The following is a 27,337-nucleotide window of genomic DNA, read 5'->3' as shown; positions in this document are numbered from 1 at the left end:
CGACTTGGGAGACTGAGGCAGGAGGATCGCACCTGACCTCAGGTGATCCAGCTGCCTCAGCCTCCCAAAGTGCTGGAATTTACAGGCCTGAGCCACCATGTCTGCCCAGTTATATGTATTTAAGAATTTAAATTTTGTCAAACTAAATATAAATATGTAACTTATTACTTAGAAATTAGGTACAAGTTGAAAATGTAAATTTAGAGATGGGTGGGGGGAGGTTTTCTGTTATTACAGAGCAGTGGGCCATCAGGTCAGCTGTTCCTATTACCGTGGAAGGTGAGTGTGTTCACAACCTGTTCTTTACCACTACCCTTAAAGGGATGGAGAGGGTGAGCCACAGTGGAGTGTTAAGAGTTCAGAAACAAGAATTAGCTTGCCTGGGTGCAAGGTCGGATTTTGCCTTTGCTAGCTAGCTATGTGACTTGGGGTAAGTAATTTACCTGTACTTGTTTCCTCATCTATAAAGAAAGAACTCAATGAGTTGCTGTGTTAAATAATGCCCCTAACCTGCTTAGCACAGTGCCTGGCGCACGGCATGGACTCCATAAATGTCATTATTGCTATTACTCAGTTTGATTCAATCTCATTTCTTCCTTTGGAAAGACAGAGAAGAACTGCTTGTCTTTTGGCATCAGTGTCTAACTTGAACACTAAATATCTTTGGACTCTGATGTGGATTTTTACATTCTCCAAGAAATTACTACTGCAGCAGAATGTGTTAATACAACCGCGAACTTTATTGAGATCTTTCAAGCATCATAACTTGAAGTATTTTTCAATTCAGTTTATCGAAATACTTCAGCTTTCCAGCTGGATCTGGGATTATCTGTTAAAAAACAAAACAAAAAAGGCAATTATTCATTTTAAAACCAAAGTACCTCATTAGTAGTCTGACATTAGTTGCCCATGCCTTGACTGAAGATTATTTTTGTATATCAGATTGTATATTTAGAGAAAAAAATGGGATTTGTCCTACCTACTAATTTCAGTTATTCCAAAAGACAAATATTTTCATTTATTTTCTTTAAGAATAAATTAACATCTGTATTCAAGCACCCCAAAACTTACTTACAGCTCTTCTCTTGGCCACCAGGCTTTCATGGCATCTTCAGGTTTGATCTAATTAAGTCAAACACATTGAGAGAGCATGGCTACAGATGTTAATGTACTTTAAAAATCATTTGCCGATAAAATGATGGTATGCCACAATCATCTGTAAAGCGGGCAAGTATTCACTAAGGGCTTACTAAAGTCTAGAATACAACTTTTAAATCTCAAGCTGCAAAGTAAACCCCCCAAACTCAAAAACATCAAGCACTACTGTCAATAGTTAATGAGTAAATACTGTTGTGCTCCCTCCAAGAGCACTACAGCCTTAGAAACCTGTCACACTTAAAAAAATTTTCCAATGTAATTTGACCTCACATTAACTATGTTACCTACTAGTTATAGGTAAAGTATGTCTATCTTTATATATATAAAAACAACTTGGGACCAATTTTACACACGACTTTTAAAATAACATAAAAAAACCAACTTATTGTAATGTTTGTAATTCACTGATTCTGAATCAATTTCTGATGGGTGTGCAAAACAGCTTTGCCTTTGAGGTCACAGTTAACGTTACAATAGCAAAATTACTCATCCATGTGTTGATCTGATGGATCTCAAATGGGATTTGAAATTATACATTAAAGGTACTTTGAGGCCAGGCACAGTGGCTCATGTCTGTAATCCCAGCACTTTGGGAGGCTGAGGTGGGCAGATCACGAGGTCAGGAGTTTGAGACCAGCCTGACCAACACAGTGAAACCTGGTCTCTACTAAAAAGACAAAAATTGGCCGGGCACGGTGGCTCAAGCCTGTAATCCCAGCACTTTGGGAGGCCGAGGCAGGTGGATCATGAGAACAAGAGATCGAGACCATCCTGGTCAACATGGTAAAACCCTGCCTCTACTAAAAATACAAAAACTTAGCTGGGCATGGTGGTGCGTGCCTGTAATCCCAGCTACTCAGGAGGCTGAGGCAGGAGAATTGCCTGAACCCAGGAGGCGGAGGTTGCGGTGAGCCGAGATCACGCCATTGCACTCCAGCCTGGGTAACAAGAGCAAAACTCCGTCTCAAAAAAAAAAAAAAAAAAAAAAAAAAAAAAAATTAGTTGGGTGTGGTAGTTTGTGCCTGTAATCCCAGCTACTCAGGAAGCTGAGGCAGGAGAATTGCTTGAACCTGGAAGGCGGAGGTTGCAGTGAGCCAAGATCTTGTGACTGTACTCCAGCCTGGGCAACAAGAGTGAAACTCCGTCTCAGGAAAAAAAAAAAAAAAAAAGTACCTTGAGCACTAGGTACCTTAAAGTATAAATCAGTCATTAGGTTACTTTCCATTTACTGATTATGAGGCTTACAGAAAGAAATATGAATCAGAAGCTGCTGGCTTAGGTAGCAGCTTAAGAAGCCTTAAAAAGCATTTAAGACACATCTTCAAGGTAGGGGGCACTTCCCCCGGAGATGCAGCAAAACCAACTGTGACTGATGAATAACATCACCACCAATCACAGGCATGTGCTAGGTGTCCGAGTTCCCAGAGATCAGTGAGAGCTCCCAAGAAGTACAAATTAACTCTGAAAGGGATTGTAGGATGAGTACTGGACATTTCAGAAAACATGTTGACTATTTACATGATTAACTTTTGGAGGCCACAAATCTCTTTGAGAATCTGATGAAAACTATGGATTGTCCCTCTGGAAAAATGCATACGTATTATCACATACTGTATGTGGTCATTCTTTTTAATTTTATTTTTGATTGACAAATAATAGTTGTATATATTTATGTGTTTGGACATTCTTTCAACAGACTCGCTATATGGAAACTATTCTGAGTATTATGATAGGCAATATTTATTAGTGAACAACACAGCGAAAAGTCCCTGCCCTTGGGAGTTATATCCTAATTTGAATTTTAGATTGTGGTAATAAAGCTTTTAAAAATAGGTTGGTTGGGCCAGGTGCACTGGCTCACGCCTGTAATCCCAGCACTTTGGAAAACTGAGGCAGGTGGATCACTTGAGGTCAGGAGATCCAGATCTGTAGAGAGCCAGAGTAGCCCAACCACTCTGCGGAGATCAGCAGCAAGGCTGCTGTGAACGCTGGTGAACTCCAGAGAAGTGAAACCATAATAGGAGAATGTGTATGTCTTGAAGAGCAGAAGGACCTAGAGAGACAACCAGCTTTCGCTGACCTTGCTGCAAGGTAGTTGTTAGCTGAAGTATGTTAACTGAAGTATGAGAATTATAACCACCGGCTGTTCTAAGTAACTGTACCCTCCCTCTGCTATGTGCTTTGTCAACATATAAAATAAAGTACTTTGAGACAGGTTGGGGCCGGATAAACTGACATCCTCACTTTCCCAGACCGCCTGGTCCAGCTTTCTCTATGTCTGTCTTTGTGTCTTTCTTTATCCCCCACCGTTCCCTCTTAGGTCTTTGAAACCTTGTGCAGTGCACAACGCAGCACACAGCAGAGAGACCAGCCTGGCCAACACGGTGAAAACCCGTCTCTACTAAAAATACAAAAATTAGCTAGCTGTGGTTGGGCACACCTGTAATCCTAGCTACTTGGGTGGCTGATGCTGGAGAATCCTTGAACCTGGGAGGTGCAGGTTGTAGTGAGCCAAGATTGGGCCACAGCACTCCAGCCTACGCGACAGAGTGAGACTCCATCTCAAAAAAATAAAAAAGTTGGTTGGAGGATGTCTAGGGTGGGGATAAAGTGGTAAGTAAAGACTTCTAAGATGCCATTTGAGTTGAAAGGTGAGCAAAGAGAGGGAACCAGTTATGCAGATATAGTAGAGAAAGAACAGCAGGGGCAAAGGCCCTGAGGCAGGAGTCAGCTTAGCATGTTCAAGGACCAGAAAGGGGCACACCTGAGGTTACAGTGCAGGTTTCTACCAGTGGTTCTCTATGGCTAATGGGACTTTTCTTTGGTTTACTAAGGAAAAAAGTCTTAGGAGTCTGTATTTTTCTTTTACCCAAAGGTAATGATTTTTTCCTCTAATGCTCTAGTATCTTCCAATTTCCCAACTGCAGTTTGTGTAAAACTCCTGATTTTTAGAAGATAAACATGTTCTTCCTAAAAAGGTTCAAGCAAGTTTCTAAATTGTATTTTGGGAGGAGACTACTTTAGGGATTATCTATAAATTACACAGCCTCCTGGCCAGGCACAGTGGCTCACGCCTGTAATACCAGCAGTCTGGGGGGCTGAGGAGGGTGGATCACTTGAGCCCAGGAATTTGAGACCAGCCTGGACAACATGGTGAAACCCTGTCTCTAACAAAAAATATAAAAATTAGCTGGGTATGGTGGTGCAGGCTTGTAGACCCAGTTACTTGTGGGGCTGCGAATCGCATGAACCCTGGAGGCAGAGGTTGCAGTGAGCCCAGATCATGCCACTGCACTCCAGTCTGGGTGACAAAGCAAGACTCTGTTTCAAAAAAAAAAAAAAAAAAAAAAAAAAGCTTCCTAAATGAAAGAATATACCTGTTTCAATGTTTCAATCTTTTCTTTCTTCATGACAAGGAGAGAATCATTATCATCAGTAATGACCTAGATTTTCTCAAAAGCTTTTTATTATTGCATAGAAAGGTTCTGCTTGTGACTGTTTTCTCTGTCCACAAAACAGGAAGAAATTCGATACATGACCTATAAGACCTCTGAATTATTCTACCAAGTCTCCACTCTGCTCTTCTTTGTTTTTTGAATGTATATTTTGCAGTATATTTGGCTTTACTATTCACAGCATCAAGCCCCACATTCTACTTTGTCCAGTTTCAGCTACTCTTCCTACAGGCCAAAGAATGTCTGTACTCTGTGATTTCTGCTTAGCAATGTTTACTTATCAAGAGAGTTCTAGTAATGAGGAAAGATTATTCTAAGGTTAGCATTTTTTTTTGACTCTAGCCATCACCTCAATGGAAAAAAAATATATACTTACTGTTTCACTACCAGGTTTCCAGCCAGCAGGGCAGACTAAAAGGAACAAAAATAGGCAAAGACAGTTTAAAAACAAAATTCAGTTACCTTTAGCAACTCCTGACTTTTTCTCTTTCCATATGAAACTGAAGTTAACAGAATATACTAATAAGAACACTTCCAGAACACTGAGCACATGACTTCTTTTAGCCTGCCTGTTCGCACCAAGGAATTTTAGTCATGGAGCTTATCAGCAGGCAGCTATTTTCATTTTTACTGATTATGTTTAGTTACATTTAAACTATGAGAAAACAAACTGATTGCCAGTTTGTTTTAGTGGGAAAGTTTGTTTTAATATAGTTAGAAAGTTTGGGAATCTGGTGAGCTGAAAGGCCTAGGCATGGCAAAAATTCCTCCAAATTTACATAAACTTCCAGTAAGCTTGTTTGCCATGTATCCTGCAGTATTTTGTACTGATGACATGATTCACTGTTTGTCAAAAGAGATTCACTGTTTGTCAAATGCATCCTGACTCAGTGACTCAGTGGCATTTTAAAAAGAAATATATAATATGTTCTATTTTGGCAAAATGATGAAGTTGTAGATTACAAGTGTGATACTGAATAAGCCCAGGGATTACATTATTATACTTCATCTGAGCTGAAAGGCAGAGAAGTGATCAAGGATTACATTATTTAAAAAGTTGAATTCAATAATGCAAACAGGCAAATAAAACCTACATCACTAAATACTGCCAGATTGACACACTGTAAGCTTGCAGAAACCTAATTTTAAAAATTGCAATAGCAGAAACTTTTCTCTTTGAGTTTCTCCAAAAGGACTATGCAAATAATGAATATTTTTGCATCTTATTTAGTAAGCAGAATATATTAGTTACATATACATATTTGATTTTTAGTAGAGGTGAGGTTTCACTGTGTTGCCCAGGCTGGTCTCGAATTCCTGAGCTTAAGCGATCCTCTCGCCTTGGCCTCCTAAAATGCAGGGATTTCAGGTGTGAGCCACCATGCCTGGCCTGATATTTTGTTAAAGCACTTTAAATTATAATTTGGTCTGCTAAAAAGATCTGCTAATAATTTGTAAATAATCAGAAAACTTTGGAAATATCCAGATTACTTTTATGATAAGAAACCAAACTAATGATGCTATTCTTCAAAGTAAAAAATCGAAAGGTTAGAAGGGAGGGGTACCTTCTCCATGTTTGTCAGTGTACTGGAATGCTTGAACCAAACGTAGTGTCTCATCCACTGATCTACCCACAGGAAGATCATTCAGAGTAATTTGTCTTAGGATTCCTTTGTCATCAATAATGAAGAGACCTCTGTAAAACAGAATGGTAGAGGTGAGGCCATTTCTTCTCAGTTACATATTAATGTAAATTTCATTCCTATACCATCCACACAGAAGGATGCTATACAGAACAAACACCACACTACCTACCTACTCTATTGTTACACACACACACGCACACACATGTGTGCAAGCACCTGTTCGGACATCACTCCCCCAATTGACTGTGTAATTTGGAATTATCACTGTAAAACTGCAGCTTTAAAAATTTATTTTTGGCTAAGAAATGTATCATGTATTTATAGTTGTTGAAGATTATCTGACTTTTAAAAACGATGTGCATGTGTTATTTTGAAAAATAAAAAATAATTTATTTGAGACGGGATCGCACTCTGTTGCCCAGGCTGAAGTGCAGTGGCACGATCTCAGCTCACTGCAGCCTCAACCTCCTGGGCTCAAGTGATCCTCCCACCACAGCCTCCTGAGTAGCTGGGACTACAGGTGTGTGCCACCACGTCCAGCTAATTTTTGTATTTTTTTGTAGAAACAGGGTTTCGTCATGTTGCCCAGGCTAGTCTCAAACTCCTGGACTCAAGCAATCCACGTGCTTTGGCCTCCCAAAGTGCTGGTATTACAGGTGTGAGCCACTGTGCCCAACCTTAAAAAATAATTTAAAAAATAAACTACTGGCACAAATCAAACAATATAGCTAACATTAAATAATTTTACTTGGTTAATGTTCAAATGATTCCACATTTTAAAACTGCCTTGGTCTTTTAGGGGGCGTATTTACGCTTGGGAATTGACTTAGTAACAGCCTTTATGAAAGCCGAAGACAATAAAGACTTAGCAAGTACAAAAGAAGGGAAACTACCAGTAGCAATACATGATACAATACAATGAACCTTGAGAACATTATGCTGTGTGAAAGAGGCTAGTCATAATAGCACATATTGTAGGATTCCATTTACATGAAAAGTCCAGAATAGGCAACCATGGAGACATAAAGTAGATCTGTGGTTGCCTAAAGCTGGGGGAAGTGGGTTAGGGGAAACAGAGTGATTGCTAATGGCCATGGGGTTTTTTGGAGTATGTAACATTCTAAAATTGTGGTGATGGTTGCACGACTCTGTGAATACACAAAAACCACTGAAATGTATTCTTTATTTTTAATTTTTTTTTTAGGGACAGGGCCCCACTCTTGTCACCCAGACTAGAGTGCAGTGGTGTGATCATAGCTCACTGTAACCTTGAACTCCCAGGCTCTAGCGATCCTCTTATCTCAGCCTCTTGTGTAGGCTGGGAATACAGGAATGTGCTACCACAATGGGCTAATTTAACAAACAAAATTTATTTTTTTTTGTAGAAGACAAGGGTCTTGTTATGTTACCCAGGCTAGTCTCAAACTCCTGGGCTCAAGAGATCCTCCCACCTAGGTCTCCCAAACTGCTAGGATTATAGGCATGAACCACTGAGCCTAGCTGAACTGTATTCTTTAAGTGGGTATTGTAAGTGAATTATATTCCAGTACACTTGTTATAAAAAAAACACAGGACTATAAAATACTGACCCTTTTACAGAAAACATCTAAGAAAAATTATTGGCATTAAAAAGCAAATCAGTAATACAACCAAATTACAACTGTTTCACACTAAAAATGCCCCCTTTTCAAAGAATTCTTTTTTTTTTTTTTTTTGAGACGGAGTTTCGCTCTTGTTACCCAGGCTGGAGTGCAATGGCACGATCTCGGCTCACTGCAACCTCCGCCTCCCGGGTTCAGGCAATTCTCCTGCCTCAGCCTCCTGAGTAGCTGGGATTACAGGCATGCGCCACCATGCCCAGCTAATTTTTTGTATTTTTAGTAGAGATGGGGTTTCACCATGTTGACCAGGATGGTCTCGATCTCTTGACCTCGTGATCCACCCGCCTCGGCCTCCCAAAGTGCTGGGATTACAGGCTTGAGCCACCGCGCCCGGCCTCAAAGAATTCTATCAATGTTTGTTAGCTCAAGTAACCCAGTGAGAGCGTCTAGGTAAAATATTTCCTTAATTTTTCCTACTCCAAAGACACAGGTTTGCGAAGTAGTATGACATTTGTATTTAGAAAAAAGCATTACTGGAGTCAGTTTGGAAAAAAGGAAAAAGAAATGGACAAGGAGTTGGGGGACCTGTGTTTATGTCTGGGCTCTGCAATTAAGTAATTATATAACTTTGGCTAAGATCATGGAACTCTATAAATCTGGCTCTTTTATCTGTAAAATGACAGGGTTGGTCAAAGACCTCTAAATAATCTTCCAGCTCTAACAGTCTATGATGCTAACATAGTTTTAGTAGGGCTAATATAAACTAACATAGTTTAAGTTTAGTAGTTTATTTTAAAGAGTGTCTACAAGATTTTAAAAATAGAGCAAAGTAATATATTTTTTCACTCTGTTGCCCAGGCTGGAGTGCAGTGGCGTGATCTGGGCTCACTGAAACCTCCGCCTCCTGGGTTCAAGCAATTCTCCCACCTCAGCCTCCCAAGTAGCTGGGACTACAGGCGTACGCCACCATGCCCGGGTAATTTTTGTATTTTTTGGTAGAAACAGGGTTTCACCATGTTGGCAAAACTGGTCTCGAACTCCTGACCTTAAGTAATCCACCCACCTTGGCCTCCCAAAGTGCCAGGATGATACGTTTGAGCCACTGTGCCCGGCCTCAAAATATTTCCTGATCAAAATTGGTTCTTCTATTTCACAAGTAACATCTATTTCAAGAAGGATTATAAACACACTTGGATTTGTCATAATGTAAAAACACCGAAAGGTACCTAAGAGTGTGGCCTGAGTCCTCTAGGTATACACCATAGTCCTTTGAGATCTGATGGGTCAAATCTGAAAGAAGTGGAATCCTTATTGGCCCAAGTCCTCCTTGTTTTCGAGGGGTATTAATCCTGTAACAAACAGAACACTTACCTCTCAGAGCTAAGTAAACAGCATGTATTAAAACAGCACTCTTTCTCTGTACATGCACATGCACACACTTGAACAAAAGATACTCTTTCTCTAACAAAAACGGGCTAATATACTTTCTGTTTTCTTGCTTTTCCCATTTAACATATTCATATCCTTTATATATATACATAACACATTTTTTTTTTTTTTTGGGACAGGGTCTTGCTCTATCTCTCAGGCTGGACGGCAGTGGCATGACTGTAGCTCACTGTAGCCTAGAACTTCTAGGCTGAAGTGATCCTCCTGCTTCAGCCTCCTGGGAAGCTGGAACTACAGGTACACACCATCACACCTGGCTAACATTTTAAACTTTTTTTTTTTTTTAATAGAGATAAGGTGTAGCTTTGTTACCCAAGCTGGTCTTGAACTCTTGGCTTCAAGCAATCCTCCTGCTTCAGCCTCCTAAAGTGCTGGGATCATAAGCGTGAGCCACTGTGCTCAGCCTAAAACACATTTTTTTTTTTTTTTTTTTGAGATGGAGTCTTGGTCTGTTGCCCAGGCTGGAGTGCAGTGGAATGATCTCAGCTCACTGCATACAACCTCTGCCTCCTGGGTTCAAGTGATTCTTCTGCCTCAGCCTTGAAAGTAGCTGGGATTACAGGCATGTGCCACCAAACCTGGCTGACTTTTGTGTTTTTAGTTGAGACAGGGTTTCACCATGTTGGGCAGGCTGTCTCAAACTCCTGACCTCAGGTGATCCACCCTCCTCGGCCTCCCAAAGTGCTGGGATTACAGGCGTGAGCCACCATGCCCGGTCTACAACACATTTTTAATGTATGGATACACAGATACTCCTCGATTTATGATGGGGTATGTCTTGATAAACACATAAGTTGAAAGTATCGTTAGCTAAAAATGCATTTACTATCTCAGAAACCCACTGTAAAGTTGAAAAATTGTAAGTTGAACTATCATAAGTGGGGACCATCTGTACTATATCTTACTAATCGCCATGATGGAGATTTAAACCATTTACCTTTTTTTTTTTTTTGCTTTATAAACACTGCTGAAACAATCTTGTATTCTTACTTTTGTATACTTGTCTAATTAATTTCTGAAAGTAAAACTGAGAGATCAAAAGATACATAGTACCATAAGCATAAACTTAGTGTGATCATAAGACAAAGCCCTGAAGAGATAGGCAGGATACAAATGGATGACATTTTAATATTCTGAGAGACAAAGAAATGCAAAGTCCACCTGAAGCAGTGAAGGAAGCTAGTTATAATATCAGATGCATCAGTCTTCAGATTTCAGTACAGGCTAAGTATCCCTTATCGGAAGTGCTTGGGACCAGAAGTGTTTTGGATTTAAGATTTTTTTCTGATTGTGGTATATCTGCATACTTACTAGTTTGAACATCCCTAATCTGAACTCTGAAATGCTTCACTAAGCATTTCCTTTGAGCTTCATGTCAGCATTCAAAAAATTCCGACTTTTGGAACACTGCAGATTTCAGATTAGGGATGCTTGATCTGTATTCTGTAACTTGAAACCAGGAGACATGGGCTGATGCCCTAACAGCAGGCTACTGATACAGCAGCTAGGAAACAAACCAACATTGCTCCAGGTATCTATAGCCCCGGTTCTGACACCCAAGTAAAAATCTCTGGTTGATGTGAAACCTATCCAGATGAAAATATATCCCCAAATTTCCTTGGGAAAGAAATCCCAAATTATTTGGGATGACATAACTTTTTCCTTAGTGATTATGCATTTTGATCCTTGGAAGATTTAGAATTACTACATAGAAGTGATGAAGCACAGCCTGGCAACATGGCAAGACTCCATCTCTACAAAAATAAAAATAAAATAGTCAGGCATGGTGGTGCAAGCTTGCACCCAGCTATTTGGGGAGGTAGAAGGATTGTTGGAGCCCAGGAGTTCAAGGCTGCAGGGAGCTAGGATTGATTGTGCTACTGCACTCCAGCCTGGGCAACATAGTTAAGACCCCCGTCTTTTTTTTTTTTTTTTTAAGGAAGTAATAAAGCAAATTAAGCCATATCTTATTATATTTTTTTTGAGACAGGATCTCACTCTGTTGTCCAGGCTGGTTGCAGTGGTATGCTCTTGGCTTACTGCAGCCTCACCATCTAGGCTCAAGTGATCCTCCCATCTCAGGCTCCTGAGTAGCTGGGACCATAGGCATGCACTACCACATCTGGTTAATTTTTTAAATTTTTTGTATAGATGGGGTTCTCACTATTTTGCCCAGGCTGGTCTTCAACTCCTGGGTTGAAGTGATTCTCCTGCTTTGACCTACCAAAGTGCTGGGATTATAGGTGTGAACCACTATGCCAGGCTATTTTTTTTTTTTTTTTTTTTTTTTTGGAGACAGAGTCTCACTCTGTCGCCAGGCACCAGATTGGAGTGCAGTGGCACAATTTTGGCTCACCGCAGCCTCTGCCTCCTGGGTTCAAGCAATTCTCCTGCCTCAGCCTCCTGAGTAGCTGGGACTATAGGCGCATGCCACCATGCCTAGCTAATTTTTGTATTTTTAGTAGAGATGGGGTTTCACCATGTTGGCCAGGATGGTCTCGATCTCTTGACCTCGTGATCCGCCTGCCTCAGCCTCCCAGAGTGCTGGGATTACAGGCTTGAGCTACTGCGCCCGGCCAATATTTTTATATTAACAAATAATCAGTACACATTTATATACTAAGTTATTTATTCTTTTTTTTGTCCCCAAATATGCCATACATATTGTTTGCATAAGTTATTTATAATGTTTAAGAGAATTTGGCACATTAGAACTACTGAAGTATTTGGGAAGTTTTGTCTGAAAATTGAGATACTTAAGGAATTCAAATATATTAAATATATAACTGCATTTAAAAATACTTAGGGGAATTAATTTCTTAGGGAAATGTAATTAATTAAATTGTAGCTCCCCAACCAATGAAAATTTGTTATATACACATATACACGATTAGAAATATAAAAAACTTGTGTCTTAAATTTGTAACTTTCATAAATTGAACATTATGTTTTAAAACCAAAATAATTCCGAATAGTTTTTATTGTGTACAAAGTTTTCTGCACAAGACTGTGGACGCTATTAAAAACTCACATTAACATGTAAATTTCCAATTTTGAGACATGTTGCCCAACTGCTCTCCAGAAATGCTGAACAGCTGTGTGTGAGTACCATTTCTTTAATTTTTGTCCACAGTAGATAAATTTTTTCAATCTTTTAAATCTTGGCCAATGAGACAGGGAAAATTGGCATCTCCTGTCATTTTAATTTGCAATTCTTTACAACGAATTTAGGTAGACCCTCTTTTAATGATTAATAAATTCTTAAAAATTTAAGTTAAATTGTTTCTTGAAAATCATAAAAGCTGAGTTTGACTATATAACTATGTAACAGAGAAATGGCATTTTTTTTAAAATAGCATTTTAGGTTTTGGGGTACATGTGAAGAACATGCAAGATTGTTGCATAGGTACACACATGGCAGTGTGGTTTGCCGCCTTCCGTCCCCTCACCTGTATCTGTCAAGAAATGGCATATTTTAAAGATTTTTTTTTTCTCCAGATTATGGTAGCCCAATTTATCATAATAAAGTAATCATAAACTTTTCCCCTAATTTTAGAATAAAATCCTTAAGCATTTTTACTACAGCAGCTGATTATATTACTCTTCTTTTTTTTTTAAACCTGGAAAACATGTAGATGCATGTATTACTCTTAGATAAATCTATTCCTGAATTGTATGATAAATGACTATATTCTTATTATATCATGTCAAGAGTTATCTGCCCATACTTTAAGAGTAAATCCATTCTTTTTTTCTACAATTGTAAGATACTGACCAGGCCAAATGGGTAAACTGTGAATCAACAGAGCACGCTACCACTTCAGTATTTATAGCTCTGAATTCTTCAAGTCTATCGCCAAAAGCGATAATTTCAGTTGGACACACAAACGTGCTGAAAGGTAAAAAGAAAAAAAAAATCAGTATTCTCCAAATAAGCATATACCTAAACTTTCAAACAACAATTTTTACTAATACCTTCAGTAATAAAAATGCACATTAAGAACAATTTTATATATGAACCTTTTCAAAATGTAGTCTAAAAGACTGTCATTTGATCAAATATTCAATAACAAAACATATTACAGAGTTCCCAACTACATCTCAATAAACTTTCTTATTACAACTCAATAGATCAGTAGTCAACCAATGTTCCCTCCTCCCTTATAGCAGTAGCCAACCCCCATTTTATTAGCTGTTATTTAATAATGGCTTTTGTGTACATAGTACTTTACAGCTTTCAAAGGATCTGTACAAATTTTACATCATTTTACTGTTGTTTTTGATATTCCTACACCAACCCTATGAGCTGGATGCATCTATCCATATTCTGGAGAGAAGGCAATGTTTTCTAGTACTCCCCCTCCTTTCTTGATAAGATTCTCTTCTACCTTGTCTAGCAGTCCTGTGCAGCCAGGGATTTTATGCCTTAATACCCTCATGTTGTCAGAAGGCCATGTTTAGAGAATACTAGAGTGGTATTTTTCAAACCATGGTAGGGACTCCTTAAATCAACTGAGTTCTAAACATTTTTAAAAAGTGAAATCTAATAGAAAATACGAGACTATATCATACATAGTAAGGGTAAATTATGAAACATGTTTGTATATACAAATACATATATGTATTTGTATTCAACAGTGATATTCAAAATATTTAACAATTTTCACCCAAAGCTGGCTTTAGTTCTGGAGGTTTCTGAAAGGCACCAGGCAGGAGGACTAACTTGTTGGGGAGGGAAGGGAAGTGGCTATTTACCACATGATATGAGGGTATTTCAGTATTTCAAGGGGCATGGCTGCGTTGGTGCATAAAGACTGAATGTTACTGTGTGTGTGTGTGTGTGTGTGTGTGTGTGTGTATATATATATATATATATATATGCGCCTGTGTACTGGCTAGTAATAAAAAATGTATTTCCTACTGTGAGACATGGTCAAGAAAGTTTGAAAAGCATAGACTTAGTTAGGGGGCAGATTCCTACCAGAGCCCAATACAGGATTTTAACATGTTTTATTTTAGTCATGTGCTAGTAGACAGTTCTAATCTAGGATGATGTCCCTGGAGACCTGGGTTATACTATGTATTTTAAATAGTTTCTAAAGGGTAGGAACAGTGAGCCTCAGCCTTCCTTTTTTTTTTTTTTTTTTTCCAGTGGCAGGGTCTCACTCTGTCATCCAGGCTGGAGTGCAGTGGTGTGTGATCTTGGCTTAATGCAACCTCCGCCTCCTGGGTTCAAGCAATTCTCCTGCCTCAGCCTTCCGAGTAGCTGAGATTACAGGTACCCACCACCACACCTGGCTAAATTTTTTTGTATTTTCAGTGGAGATGGGGTTTCACCATATTGGCCAGGCTGGTCTGGAACTCCTGACCTCAGGTGATCTGCCCATCTTGGTCTCCCAAAGTGCTGGGATTATAGGAGTGAGCCACTGCACCCAGCCTCTGACTTCCTTCTTCTTATTTCAAGGAATGCTACCTAGAGACACATTTGACCAACTTCTTAGTGAAAAAGTTTTGGCAGGAAACTGAAGGGTTATGTTTGTAACTTTCCTCCTTGTAGACTGTGGCAAATGCCCCAGGATTTTTCCTTCTGTAAGCAGGCCCAGTCCAGCATTACATGAAAACAGGAAGAAGCTATCTTAGCTCCTTATCCCAGAAGACCATTGCTAACACCATACTCCAATTAACTATCTCTTGCCCAATATGGAGTTTTGAATAACAATGGAGAAACAGAACATAATTTTCTGCTACATTAGACTATTACATTAGTCTATTACATTAACATATTTTTCTGCTACATTAGTCTAAGGTAGCAGAAAATTTTTTATATCTATTGAAATTTTGACTTCTGCTTTCTATTAGAAATTAAGCTATACTTAAAAAAAATCCAGTCACAGTATGAGTTGATTAGAAACAAGTTCTTACTAAAAGATTATATATTATGCAGACTCATAATTTTAGTCTCAATGTAATAATTTTCATGAGAATTCTTCCTATTTGGCTTAGAGTGGGGGTTGGCAAACCGTTCAACAGGCCATATCCATCAAAAAAAGTCTGTTAATCCCTGGCCTCGAAACAACCTATAGAAATGAGCTTAAGTATACCCTCCCTGCAAGTTTAAATTTGATCTATGCAGTTCTAGATTAGTCCTAATGGAAAAAGGCACAGTGGCAAAGATAAGAGAAGGAACCTTTTAGTTACTTTTTGTAACCAAAAAGTAAGTTCCAAGAGAATAAAAAGATAAAAATGGACATAACTCTTTTTAGTCTCTTTTCACTTTCATGAGTTTTGAAAAACACTCAAAATAATGTTTTGTAAAATAAAATTAAATCCTCAATGTGAATAAAGCTGTAAGAGCATTTACTTTGAGTCAACTTTCTGACCATATACAAAAATGCTCTCTGTTACAGAGTTAAAGAAAGACAAGAAATCCCATAATAACCATAACATATTAACAGGTTATTCCTTATTCCTTAAGCAGTATAGAACATTTTCAACAAAATATTCAAATCCCAGAAAAGCAATAGAAGCAGCAAAGAATAAAAATGGAAAAACCAGCGTTACATGGTCTCACTAGAGAAAATGGCTTAATGTATTTCTTTTTAATGTATCTCTAATTAACAAAGATACATTAAAAAGAATTATGGCATAAGTCTTGCTATTAAATGCTTTCTAAAATATCGGTCCATTTTCTTGCTTATTAGTTATAGCTTAATAAATATCTTGTAGCTTTCCTCTACTTATTCTATTACCAAAACCTAATCATGTAGATATAAGTATTGAGGTCAGTGTGTTATGACTCTGAAATATATGGTAGATGTTACCTTTTAAAATACATTTCTTTACTTCAGCTTGCCTTTTTAAAAACCAAGAGCTGAACAAAATAATTTGTTTGATATTCCAGAAAAATAATTGATAAAGACAGATTTTACTAGCTGCAGTTTACATGTATTACTTACAAATCAAGTGGGTAGAAGAAAAAAACCAAATATTTCCCACGATAATCAGTTAACTTCAGCTCCTTAAATTCTCCATCGATCACAGCTGTTCCTTCCCAGTAGGGTGCTGGCTTGGAAACTAAGAAGGAAAAATACATGATGTTCTGTAACACTGAGAAAGTTGGTGGAATGGCAGAAGGACATCTTTAGAAAATTACTAAAAATCAGGGCTACCTTTAGATCTCTTTGGCAGTCTGGTGAAGCTTACAGACTTTTTTTTTTTTTTTCTTTCCCCAAGACAGGGTTTCACCATATTGGTCAGGCTGGTCTCAAACTCCTAACCTCAGGTGATCCGCCTGCCTCAGCCTCCCAAAGTGCTAGGATTACAGGCGTGAGCCACCGCGCCTGGCTAGACTTCTTAAAAGAGTGTTATTGAATCAAAAAGGAAAATACATATAATTACAAAAGAAACCAACTGTATTTAAATGCAATTATCAAAATATTAAAAACTTGGTGCTATCATAATACATGTGTTCTATAACACTTCAAAACTGCAAGATCTAGTCATGATCTGGCAACTACCTAAGATAACAAGCAAAAATCGTGTTTCAGGATACCTGCAATAACCACAATATAGCAAGAAGATAACTGATTCAGCCAGGCATGGTGGCTCACTCCTGTAATCCCAACACTTTGGGAGGCTGAGGCACGTGGATTGCCTGAAGCCAGGAGTTCAAGACTAGCCTGACTGACATAGCGAAACCCCCGTCTCTACTAAAAATACAAAAAATTAGCCAGGCGTGGTGTCGGGCACCTGTAATCCTAGCTACTTAGGAGGCTGAGGCAGGAGAATCACTTGAACCCGGGAAGTGGAAGTTGTGGTGAGCCGAGATAGCATTATTGCACTCCAGCCTGGCCAACAAGAGCAAGACTCTTGTCTCAAAAAGAAAAAAAAAATTGGGGGTTAGTGAAAATAAATATCTTTTCCCCCTATTCATGCTCACAGACCTCTTAAATTCCACACTGCACTAAACCCTCCTGGATACTTCACTATAGCTCCACTTCAAGTTGTCAACTTCCTGTATTTCAAATAATTAGATTTTCCTTTTTCTAATGGCAGTTTTCCAGACGTACTAATTTAGTTTGGCCAGCTTCTGACGTACACATGGAGCACCTGCTGCTACACAAAACGAGGAGGGAATGTACAAATGTGTTAGGCTAGAAGTATAAAATCCCAGACCATGGGATCATTTTCCAAGAGGGCTCTGAAAGAAGACTCCCTTGAACAGGTTTCAAGTGACCCAATGGAAACTGAACAGTTCATGCTGCTCTCTTGTAAGCGCATACAGTAATTTTAGCCAACACACTTAGATAATAATGCACCTTCATGCTCTGTTAACACATTCAGATAGCACTCACACTTTTAGACCCCTTACATAAATTGATGTCAATAGTTGCTTCCAAGTTTGGCTAAGGTTCCTAGAAAGTAAGGCTTATTCTTTTCTGTAAGAGCCACCATTTATGGTCACTCCAAAATAAAGACAGACAACATGAATTTCTCTGAAAAATTAATGTATGACATATGATCATTTATCTTGAGCCAGCAGCCTACCTCATACCTGATTAGGTAAAGGCCAGGAGGGAGAAATAGACAGCAGAAGGGTTTTCAATTATATAAAGTTTAAATAAATTACTTAAAACGCTACTCAAGTGAGAGGTTATAATAAATTGTAACGATCTGTTACAATGACATGCCTTAATGCTTTTAGCATACTGGAAAAACTGTATTTGAAAAAAAATTTTTTGTTCTGAAAATAGATTTTGGAAATATTTGGTGAAGAATGGTAGTTACTTTGCTAAGATCTATAAGTGGAATTCCCAAAGCAACCCCTTGCATTTATTAAAAAAACAAAAATTGTCTTGAATATAAATTATGTAATTAACATGAAGATTCTGGTAAATGCAGAGAAGTACAAAGAATACTTAAACCCCCTCTCTCCATAACTCCCATCAACTTAACTACTGTTAAGGTTCTGATGTCTGTCCTTCCAGTCTTTTTTATTTTTTAAAATTTTAATTATTTATTTATTTTTTTTGAGACAGAGTCTTATTCTGTCGCCCAGGCTGGAGTGCAGTGGTGTGATCTGGGCTCACTGAAACTTCTGTCTCCCGGGTTCAAGGGATTCTTATGACTCAAACCCCCACAGATGGGATTACAGGCATGCACCATCACACCTGGCTAATTTTGTATTTTTAGTTGAGATGGGGTTTCACCATGTTGGCCAGGCTGGTCTTGAACTCCTGACCTCAGGTCATCTGCCTGCCTTGGCCTCCTAAAGTGCCGAGATTCTATGAGTGAGCCACTGTGCCTTTCCATTCTTTTTTAAACACAAGCTTGTTATGTTGCATCCTCCCCTTTTCTTTTTTTCTCCTTAAATAGTAAATTAATTATGAAGAGTTTTTGACATTACTAAAAATTATTTGAAAATATGGACTTAATGGCGCCATAGTCTTTACTAATAAAAGTCTTTGTATTTTTAATTCTAGATAAGACTACATGTGACAGAGAAATGTAGTAAATAACTACAATTTTAAGTTTTACTGGTAAAGGAAAAGTTTTGAAATGGATTTGTTTCTTATGGGAAATACATGTAATGTAAGTAAACACTTAACTGGCTGATATGTTTAAAATACCTTCCCAGGCAAGTAAAACCAGTGGGACTTGGAAATACTACGATTTTAGTATTTTAAGACCAGTTTTCTTAAAAATCCCAAAGTAGGCCGGGTGTGGTGGCTCACACCTGTAATCCTAGCGCTTTGGGAGGCAGAGGTGGGCATATCACGAGGTCAGGAGTTCGAGACCAGCCTGGCCAATATGGTGAAACCCCGTCTCTACTAAAAATACAAAAATTAGCTGGGTGTGGTAGCTTGCGCCTGTAGTCCCAGCTACTTGGGAGGCTGAGGCAGAATTATTGCTTGAATCTGGGAGTGAGCTGAGATCGCACCACTGCACTCCAGCCTGGGTGATAGAGCAAGACTCCTTCTAAAAAAAAAAAAAAATCTCAAAGTAGTTAACTTTCAGTAAGTAAGAACTATAAATGTTTAAGACGACAAAACAGTTTTTCTCATTTATCACTCTCACCCCATCCAAAGTCAAAACAACATTCCATTTAACTCTAGGGATTCGGAATTGTGAAGCATTACTTTTTTCACTGAATACTGGCATGGAACATGCTGTAACTGAACGACAAAAGCCAACTACACACCTACAGAATGTCAAATGGTCTGTAGAAAAAGCAGGTTACTGAAAAGCAAGCAAGAAACAGCCTCTATCTATTGCCACTGATCACTTGTTTTTGGTTAATTTTAACATCCAGATGTAGTAGGCCACAACTTTCACAGTAACTACTTCGTCTGACGTGTCATTCCTGAAAGTGACGTGTCATTTTGTACATTGGACTGAAATGCAAATAATCAAAAACCAAATTGTCAGGACACAAATTTCCCACGAGGTTTACCATCAACCCAAATGCATTACTTCTAACCTCCTTTTGCCCCATTTCCCTCAGAAGTAAACTCTGTAATTGGTTCTTCCTATCTGAGAAACGTAAAGAATATCCATTAACTACACAGGCTTTGGGGAAGGTCGCTTTTACTAATAATCTTTGTAAGATGCAAACAAACAAAAAACCGAAACATTTGACCTCCCGAGCACTGTGTTTAGCAACTTTTGTTTAATCAAACTTTCTGTGAATCATTATTCAACCCATCAGTGTCTTCCTTCATTCACTGAAATAGTACCTGAAAGAGACGGGATGTGCTGCAGGCACTTTGAGATGTTTCAGGAACTGTTTTAGTTTGCACAACATCCTCGATGCAAACCCGGGACTAGGGCCACCCACTTTCCCTCAGCTGCGGCTTTTGGGGTAACCACTACCTCTTCTAAAATCTGATCAGTGGAAACCATCCCTTTCTTCACAGCTAGAATTACTCTTTAATCCCCTCCCCGCCCTCCTAAGAGAGTACCAGGCCAGCCCAGGGCCCGGAGGCAGCTCAGGGGGTGCCGCCCAAGCCCAGGCTCCCGAGGTGTAACCAGAATACACGTGTCTCGGGAGTCACCCCACCTCCCAACCCCCCCGCCTTTGACGGGACACCACCTACTCTTGGCTTTGCTTAGGTGCAGGGAGTGGTCTGCGACTGACACCCGGGATGCCTCCCCCGGGTACACTTGTCCACCCGCGTAGAAGTGGCACTCCTCTTCGCGGTTCCGGGGCCTCTCCTCTGTCTCCAAGCCTTGCACAGCTCCAGGAGGCAGCAGGAACAGCAGTAGCGGCAGCAGAAGCAGCCTTAATTGCCGGCCATGGGCCTGAGTCGTCGCGGCTAGCAGCGGCAGCGCCTCCATGACCACGCGAGCGCAGAAACACGTCCGTTGGCGCGAGTGCGGCTTCTCCCGCCGCCAGGCGGCCACAACCGCGTGCACTACGCCCGCGCGAGCCGAGCCGGGGCGCGGCCTCGCGAGACCTGCTCCGCCCCCTTCTCCCCCCTCCGCCCTCCCCTCCGCTCCCCTCCCTCCCCGCCACGTGGGCGCCGGCCCCGCCCCCTCCCCCAACAAGCCTATATTTGCGCCTGCGCCCGCGGCGGGCCAGGACCTGGCGCATCGCCTAACTTTGTGAAGGCTGTGACAAAGTCTTCTGACTTCAGTGCTGTTTTAGACATACTTCCACAAAGCCTTACCACTGCACAGAAGGCCCTCACAAGCAGAATCTGACCTATATCCTTGTGAATGGCTTGCATTTTATACTTCTAATAAGCTTTTTAAAAGTCACAACATTTTTAAAAATTATGTTTAATTGACAAATCATAATTGTATACATTTCGTGGGATGCAGTGTGGTATTTTGAAATATGTATCAAATGTGGGATGATTACATCACATTAATTAACTTATCCATTGCCTTGTTTACCTATGACTTTTATGGTGAGACATTTCAAATGTACTCTCTTATTCATTTTGAAATATACAATACAGTATTACTGACTGTATTTACCCTGCTGCTTACCAGAGGCTGGAAAGTAGGGGAGGTGGGGAGAGAGGGAAGGAATGGGGAGTTAGTTGTTGGTTAAAGGTTACCAAGTTCCAGACAGACAGGAATATAAGTTTCGAGATCTAATAGACTGATTTTTTTTTCTTGAAGTGATTTGTGTGAACAGTGCCCTGACTCTCCCTACTACTTGCAGCTCTTTTAAGTCTTGGAAAAACTTAGGATAGGTCTAACCATTTACTCTCATTACAGTAGGCAGGGGCGAACAGGCAGTTTTTGGTGACCCAATCTATTGTTTCAAATACAGCTTTTTAAAAAAATTTTAAATGAAAACTTGAAAAGTTACTAGAAAACTCTCCTAGCACAATGTTGTTCCTTCTTCTGATAATTACCCGATCGCTCAACCCCTGGGCTTTTCCCTGCTCTCCTCACCCATCTGCCATGCCCCCTGCCGGCCGTGGGCACCTGCCCTCCTTCCCGCTGCAACCTGCCGTGTGCGCCTGCGCACTGGGAACAGGCCCAGGCCACCGAGCGTCCACCAACTGGATGAAGACCACCTTGTGTCGTCAACTATGACTGACCTCCTGCCCTCCCACCGTCAGCACTGTTTTAGACCCTGTTCATCCTTCCGGGCCCGTCTTGTTCACAAAACTTCACAGGTGACTGGCCTCACTCCCTCAGCACTGTTTTAGGGCATCTCATCCTTGACACCTATTTCTTCCACACAGCTTCGTCCATGGCTGGCTTCCCACCATTGAAGTGACTGGCCTCCTGCCAACGCCCCTCGTCCCCAGCACTTGTTAGACATCCTTCCAAGCCCATCTCTCCCACAAAGCCGCCTCATCCACGCCACTCCCTGCCCCTCAAAAGGGAAACTAACCTTTCTGCCTCTGAATAGCTTGTGTTTTCTCCCTCTAACAGATATTTCTTATTCTTTTCCTTGCAGTAATGTGTGTGAACAGCCATGACTCGTCTCTGGAGTCAGAGCCCTTTTCAGGTGCCCAGAAAACTTGGAGAAGAAAAGTCTAACCTGAAAAGCTGTATCCTTTCCAGCCGGGAAGGAACTGTAGGGCAAACAGGCAATGTTGCAACTTAACCCTGCGTTAGGTGTGTATTTTTTTTTTTTTGAGACGGAGTCTCGTTCCTCCTTTGGGACTACAGGTGCATGCCACCATGCCAGGCTAATTGTGATTCACCCACCTTGCCCTCTCAAAGTGCTGGGATTACAGGCATGAGCCTGTATGCTCCCAGGGTGAGCTCTGTCTTCCTGTGAGTGCTTGTTATCTTTCTTTTTAAATTAAAAAAATTTTTTTGTGGTTACATAGTACATATATATATATATATATATTTATGGGGTATGTGGGATATTTTGATTCAGGCATATAATATGTAATAATCACATAAGGGTAAATGGGGTATCCATCACCTCAAGCATGTATCCTTTGTGTTAGAAACAATCCAATTACACTCTTTTAGTTATTTTAAGATATACAATTAAATGATTATTGACTATAGTCATGCTGTTGTGCTATCAAATACTAGGTCTTTTTTTATTCAAACTATATTTTTGTACCCACTAACTATTCCCACTTTCCTCCCCAGCCCTCCACTACCCTTCCCAGCCTTTAGTAACCATTCTTCTACTCTCTATCTCCATGAGTTCAATCGTTTTAATTTTTCGCTACCACAATTAAGTAAAAACATGTGAAGTTTGTTTTTCTGTAAGCACCTGTTGTTACTTTTTTGAATCCTGCAGAAACTATCCTAAGTTTGTCTTTCCTCTACTAGACTGTGGACTCTGTAGCTGAAATCAATGTCTAATTGATCTTTGTTTCCCAAAGAACCTGGCCCACAGTGAGCATTTGACATTGCAAACATTCGATTTTGTTAATAACAGTATTCCAAGCACCCTCAGTTTCAAGTTGCTCCTTGTGACAACAACCCTTTGTGGCAGATAGAAAATCTCTCCTTTCCAAACTCATCCCTCACCCTTGTTCTGCCCATTGTATGCTCTGCTTTCTGCTTCCTGGCCCCTGCTTCCTGGAGGCAAAGGATAAAAAAGGTCAAGCCAGCCTCCTTCTGCTGAGGGAGGTTGTGTCCTTACCCATAACGTTATCTGTTAGCTCTTCACTTTCTGGTGGCTCATAGACAGGAGGTCTCTGACGAGGTGGCTCTCGCTCCCAGTCTTCTCCTTCCCTGGCCTCCTGTTCCACGTGGAAGGGGAGTGGGGCCCGGGAGGCTCTGGACTGAGTCCCAGGGATTCGGTTCACACCTGTGCCCCGGAGTCGGCTTCGGTGATCCATGGTGACTGTTGGACAAACAGCCACAAGCCTCAGTGAATTCTAGACCCAAAACAGGGCCTCTAAATTTGGACCTGAGAAAGGAAGCTTGAGGAGAGTGTTATGTCCCTACACCTCTTTGCTCTGGGCTGAACTGAGATGCCCTAGCTGGCAGCAGGGACTGCCCACCAAGTGGGGCCCAGTGGCCCACTGGAGAGAGTGACCAGATAGGCCAGTTCTCAGGCACCTTCTGGTTGTCCCTCAGTTCTGTTGGAGCCCCCTGGCAGCTGACATTCTAGGTGGCAGTTGCTCTGACTTCTTTCATCCAATGATATTTGTGCAGACATTATGATGTCACAGTGACATCAACAAGGAAGTTTGAGGTGGGGACCATGCCCTCAAGATATTCACCATCCAGCTTGAGTCAGTAGCCCATATTAATAATACAAAACCATCAGAGACAGGGGGCAGGTTCCAAACAAAGGATGTACCTCAGAAACACTTGGGGAGCTTGAAAACATTTTGGCTGGGCACAGTGGCTTGTGCCTGTAATCCTAACACTTTGGGAGGCCGAGACAAGCAGATCATCTGAGGTCAGGAGTTCAAGACCAGCCTGGCCAAAGTGGTGAAACCCTGTCTCTACTAAAAATACAAAAATTAGCTGAGCGTGGTGGTACACTCCTGTAATCCCAAATACTAGGGAGGCTGAGGCAGGGGAATTGCTTGAATCTGGGAGGCGGAGGTTGCAGTGAGCTGAGATTGAGCCAGTACACTCCAGCCTGGGCAACAGAGTGAAACTTCATCTCAAAAAAAAAAAAAAAAAAAAGGATTAAAAAAATATAAAGTGGTTGCTAGTATAGTCACAATGCTGTGGTTTGTGCTCACCACTATTTGATTCCAGAACACATTTATACACCCCAAAAAGAGGCCTCATACCTGTTAATGACTCTCAATTCCCCCTTCCTCCTATCCAACAAGCAACATCGCCCCATGCAACAGCTAATTTACTTTGTCTGTCTCTAGGTTTGCTTATTCTGGGCATTTTATTTCAATGGAATCATTTGTGTCTTGCTTCTTTTACTTAAGCATAATGTTTTCAAGATTAATCCATGTTGTTTGATGTGTTAGTACTTCATTCCTTTTTTTATTGTGGTGAAATATATATAACGTAAAATTTACCATTTCAACAGTTTTTAAGTATGCACTTCAGTGACATAAAGTACATTCACATTGTTGTGTACTCATCACCACATCCTCCAGAATTTTTTCACCTTCCGAAATGGAAATTGTACCCAATTAACAATAAATCTCTATCTCCCTTCCCCCCTAGGCCCTGGAAACCAATATTCTACTTTCTGTCTCTATAAATTTGAATACTTCTAGGTACCTCATTTAAGTAAGATTATATAATATTTGTCCTTTTGTGTCTGGCTTCTTTCACTTAAGCTTAATGTTTTCGAAGTTTATCCATGTTGTAGTGTGTATTGGCACTTCATTCCTTTTTATGGTTTCCATAATATTCAATTGATGATATACCAGTTTTGTTTATCCATTGATAAATTGATGGATGTTTGTGTTGTTTACACTTTTAGGCTATTTTGAACAATGATGCTATGAACAATCTCATGCAAGCTTTTGTGTTAACATATATTTTTAGTTCTGTTGGGTATATACCTAGAGTGGAATTGTTGGACCATATGATAACTCTATGTTTAACTTTTTGAGGACCTGCCAAAGTGTTTTCCACAGCAGCTGTACCATTTTTCACTTACACCAGCAATGTTTGAGGGTTCCAATTTCTGTACAGCCTCTTCAACACTTGCTATTCCCCCGGTTTTTTGGTTATAGTAATCCTAATGGATGTGAGGTTATATCTCATTGCGGTTTTGATTTGAATTTTCCAAATGACTAATGATGTTGAGCATCTTTTTATGTGTTCTGTGGTCATTTGTATATCATCTTTGGAGAAATGTCCAATTAAATCTTTTGCCCATGTAATAATTGGGTTGTTTTCTTTTTGTTGTTGAGTTATACAAATTCTTTATATATTCTGGATACTAAATCCTTATCAAATGTATGATTTACAAATATTTTCTCCTATTCTGTGAATTGTCTTTTAACTTTCTTGCTAGGGTCCTTGATGCAGAAAAGTTTCATTTTGTTGAAGTACAAGTTATCTCTGTTTTTTGGTTGCTTGCATGTTTGGTGCCATTTTTAAGGAAGCCATTGCTTAATCCAAGGTTCTGAAGATAAACATCTGGTTTTTTCTTCTAAGAGTTTTATAGTTATAGTTTTTATATGTAGGTATTTGGTCCATTTGAATTAATTTTGTGTAATGTGTGAGGTAGGGATCAGAAATAGTTTTTGAGCACTTACTATGTGCCAGACACTGTCATTGGGAGGCAGCAGTAACAAAATAGACATGTTTCTGCTATCATCAAACTAAAATTCCACTGATGCTCACAAATATTAGTCAATGGTCACCTAAGTGTTCATATGTAAACTTGATTTCACCACACACTGTTTCTGACCTATAGTGGGGACCCCCAGAAAATACAAGGTTTGTGGGAGAAGGGCATACCTTTGGCTTGGTGATATGGAGGAAATCCTTGTCTGACACAGTCATGGGGACATTTGCAGGTTCCTTGAGGGACCGCAAAGTATGGGACCCTGCGATAAATATACAGTGTCTTTCCTCTGGCCGTTTAGGCTTCCCCTCAGTCCCTATGCCTTTTGTAGCCCATCCTATGTTGGGTGGCCCATTAGCCCAGGGATCCACGTTTGTTCCCTGGAAACACAGATTTTTCTGCATTTGCTGGTAGTTCAGGTTATGTCCAAGCCTTCCATTTTTTTTTTTTTTTTTTTTTTTGAGATGGAGTTTCGCTCTTGTTACCCAGGCTGGAGTGCAATGGCGCGATCTCGGCTCACCGCAACCTCCGCCTCCTGGGTTCAGGCAATTCTCCTGCCTCAGCCTCCTGAGTAGCTGGGATTACAGGCACGCGCCACCACGCCCAGCTAGTTTTTTGTATTTTTAGTAGAGACGGGGTTTCACCATGTTGACCCGGATGGTCTCGATCTCACGACCTCGTGATCCACCCGCCTCGGTCTCCCAAAGTGCTGGGATTACAGGCTTGAGCCACCGCGCCCGGCCCCAAGCCTTCCATTTTTATTGTTCCTTCTGCCAGGAGCTGGTCCAGCCCCAGCCTCTTGACTTTACTTGTACAAGTCAGATACTATTTTCTGAAATCCTTAACCTGGAGGAGATATAAACAGAGCTTTCTGAAGTTTTTTGTCATTTGCTTGAGGTAATGGGGAAGCAATATTTGTTCCTCTCTCATACTAGGAGAAGTCATCCACCAGGCTGTGAGGACATACAAACAGCCTTTGGAGAGGCCCGTGAAGGAAGAAATAGACCTCTTATGAACTACCAGCACCACCTTGCCAGCCTTGTGGCTGTATTTCCTTGAAAGCAGATCTTTTATCTCCAATCAATTTTGATGTTGCAGCCCCAGCTGACATCTTGACTACAGCCTCACGAGATGCACTGGGCCAGACTCTCCCAGCTCTGCCATTCCACAATTCGTGATCCACACAAACTGTGAGTTTGAGAAATATTTGTTATTGTTTAATTTTGCAGTTTTGGGGGAATATAATTAGTACACATAAACTTTGCTATTTTAAAGTGTATTTAAAATACAATGATTTTTAGTTTTTTCATTATTATTTGACAATTACCACGATCTCATTCCAGAACATTTCCATCACCCCAAAAT

The 27,337-nt window shown here is 40.3% G+C and overlaps 1 protein-coding gene across 3 annotated transcripts; it reads right to left on the bottom strand.

The window, feature by feature from the left end:
* Positions 1-717: 717 nt before the first annotated feature.
* PRDX4 (peroxiredoxin 4) lies at positions 718-20,744 on the bottom strand. 3 transcript variants are annotated; one of them, XM_010334863.3, is made up of 8 exons: positions 20,406-20,744; positions 16,266-16,383; positions 13,085-13,201; positions 9,087-9,209; positions 6,179-6,309; positions 4,990-5,024; positions 1,072-1,122; positions 718-829 (listed from the first exon to the last, which is right to left on the bottom strand). In XM_010334863.3, exons 1-7 carry the CDS (start codon positions 20,644-20,646, stop codon positions 1,072-1,074), a joined length of 816 nt encoding a protein of 271 aa, XP_010333165.1. In that variant the 5' UTR covers positions 20,647-20,744; the 3' UTR covers positions 718-829. The 3 variants fall into 3 exon arrangements, with proteins under 3 accessions (XP_010333165.1, XP_010333166.1, XP_003924143.1); XM_010334864.3 differs by having other exon boundaries at positions 1,076-1,122; XM_003924094.3 differs by lacking the exon at positions 1,072-1,122.
* Positions 20,745-27,337: the final 6,593 nt, after the last annotated feature.

Source organism: Saimiri boliviensis, chromosome X, assembly GCF_048565385.1.
Source record: "Saimiri boliviensis isolate mSaiBol1 chromosome X, mSaiBol1.pri, whole genome shotgun sequence".
NCBI classification, from domain to species: Eukaryota; Metazoa; Chordata; class Mammalia; order Primates; family Cebidae; genus Saimiri; species Saimiri boliviensis.
This window is presented reverse-complemented; position numbering and strand designations above follow the sequence as displayed.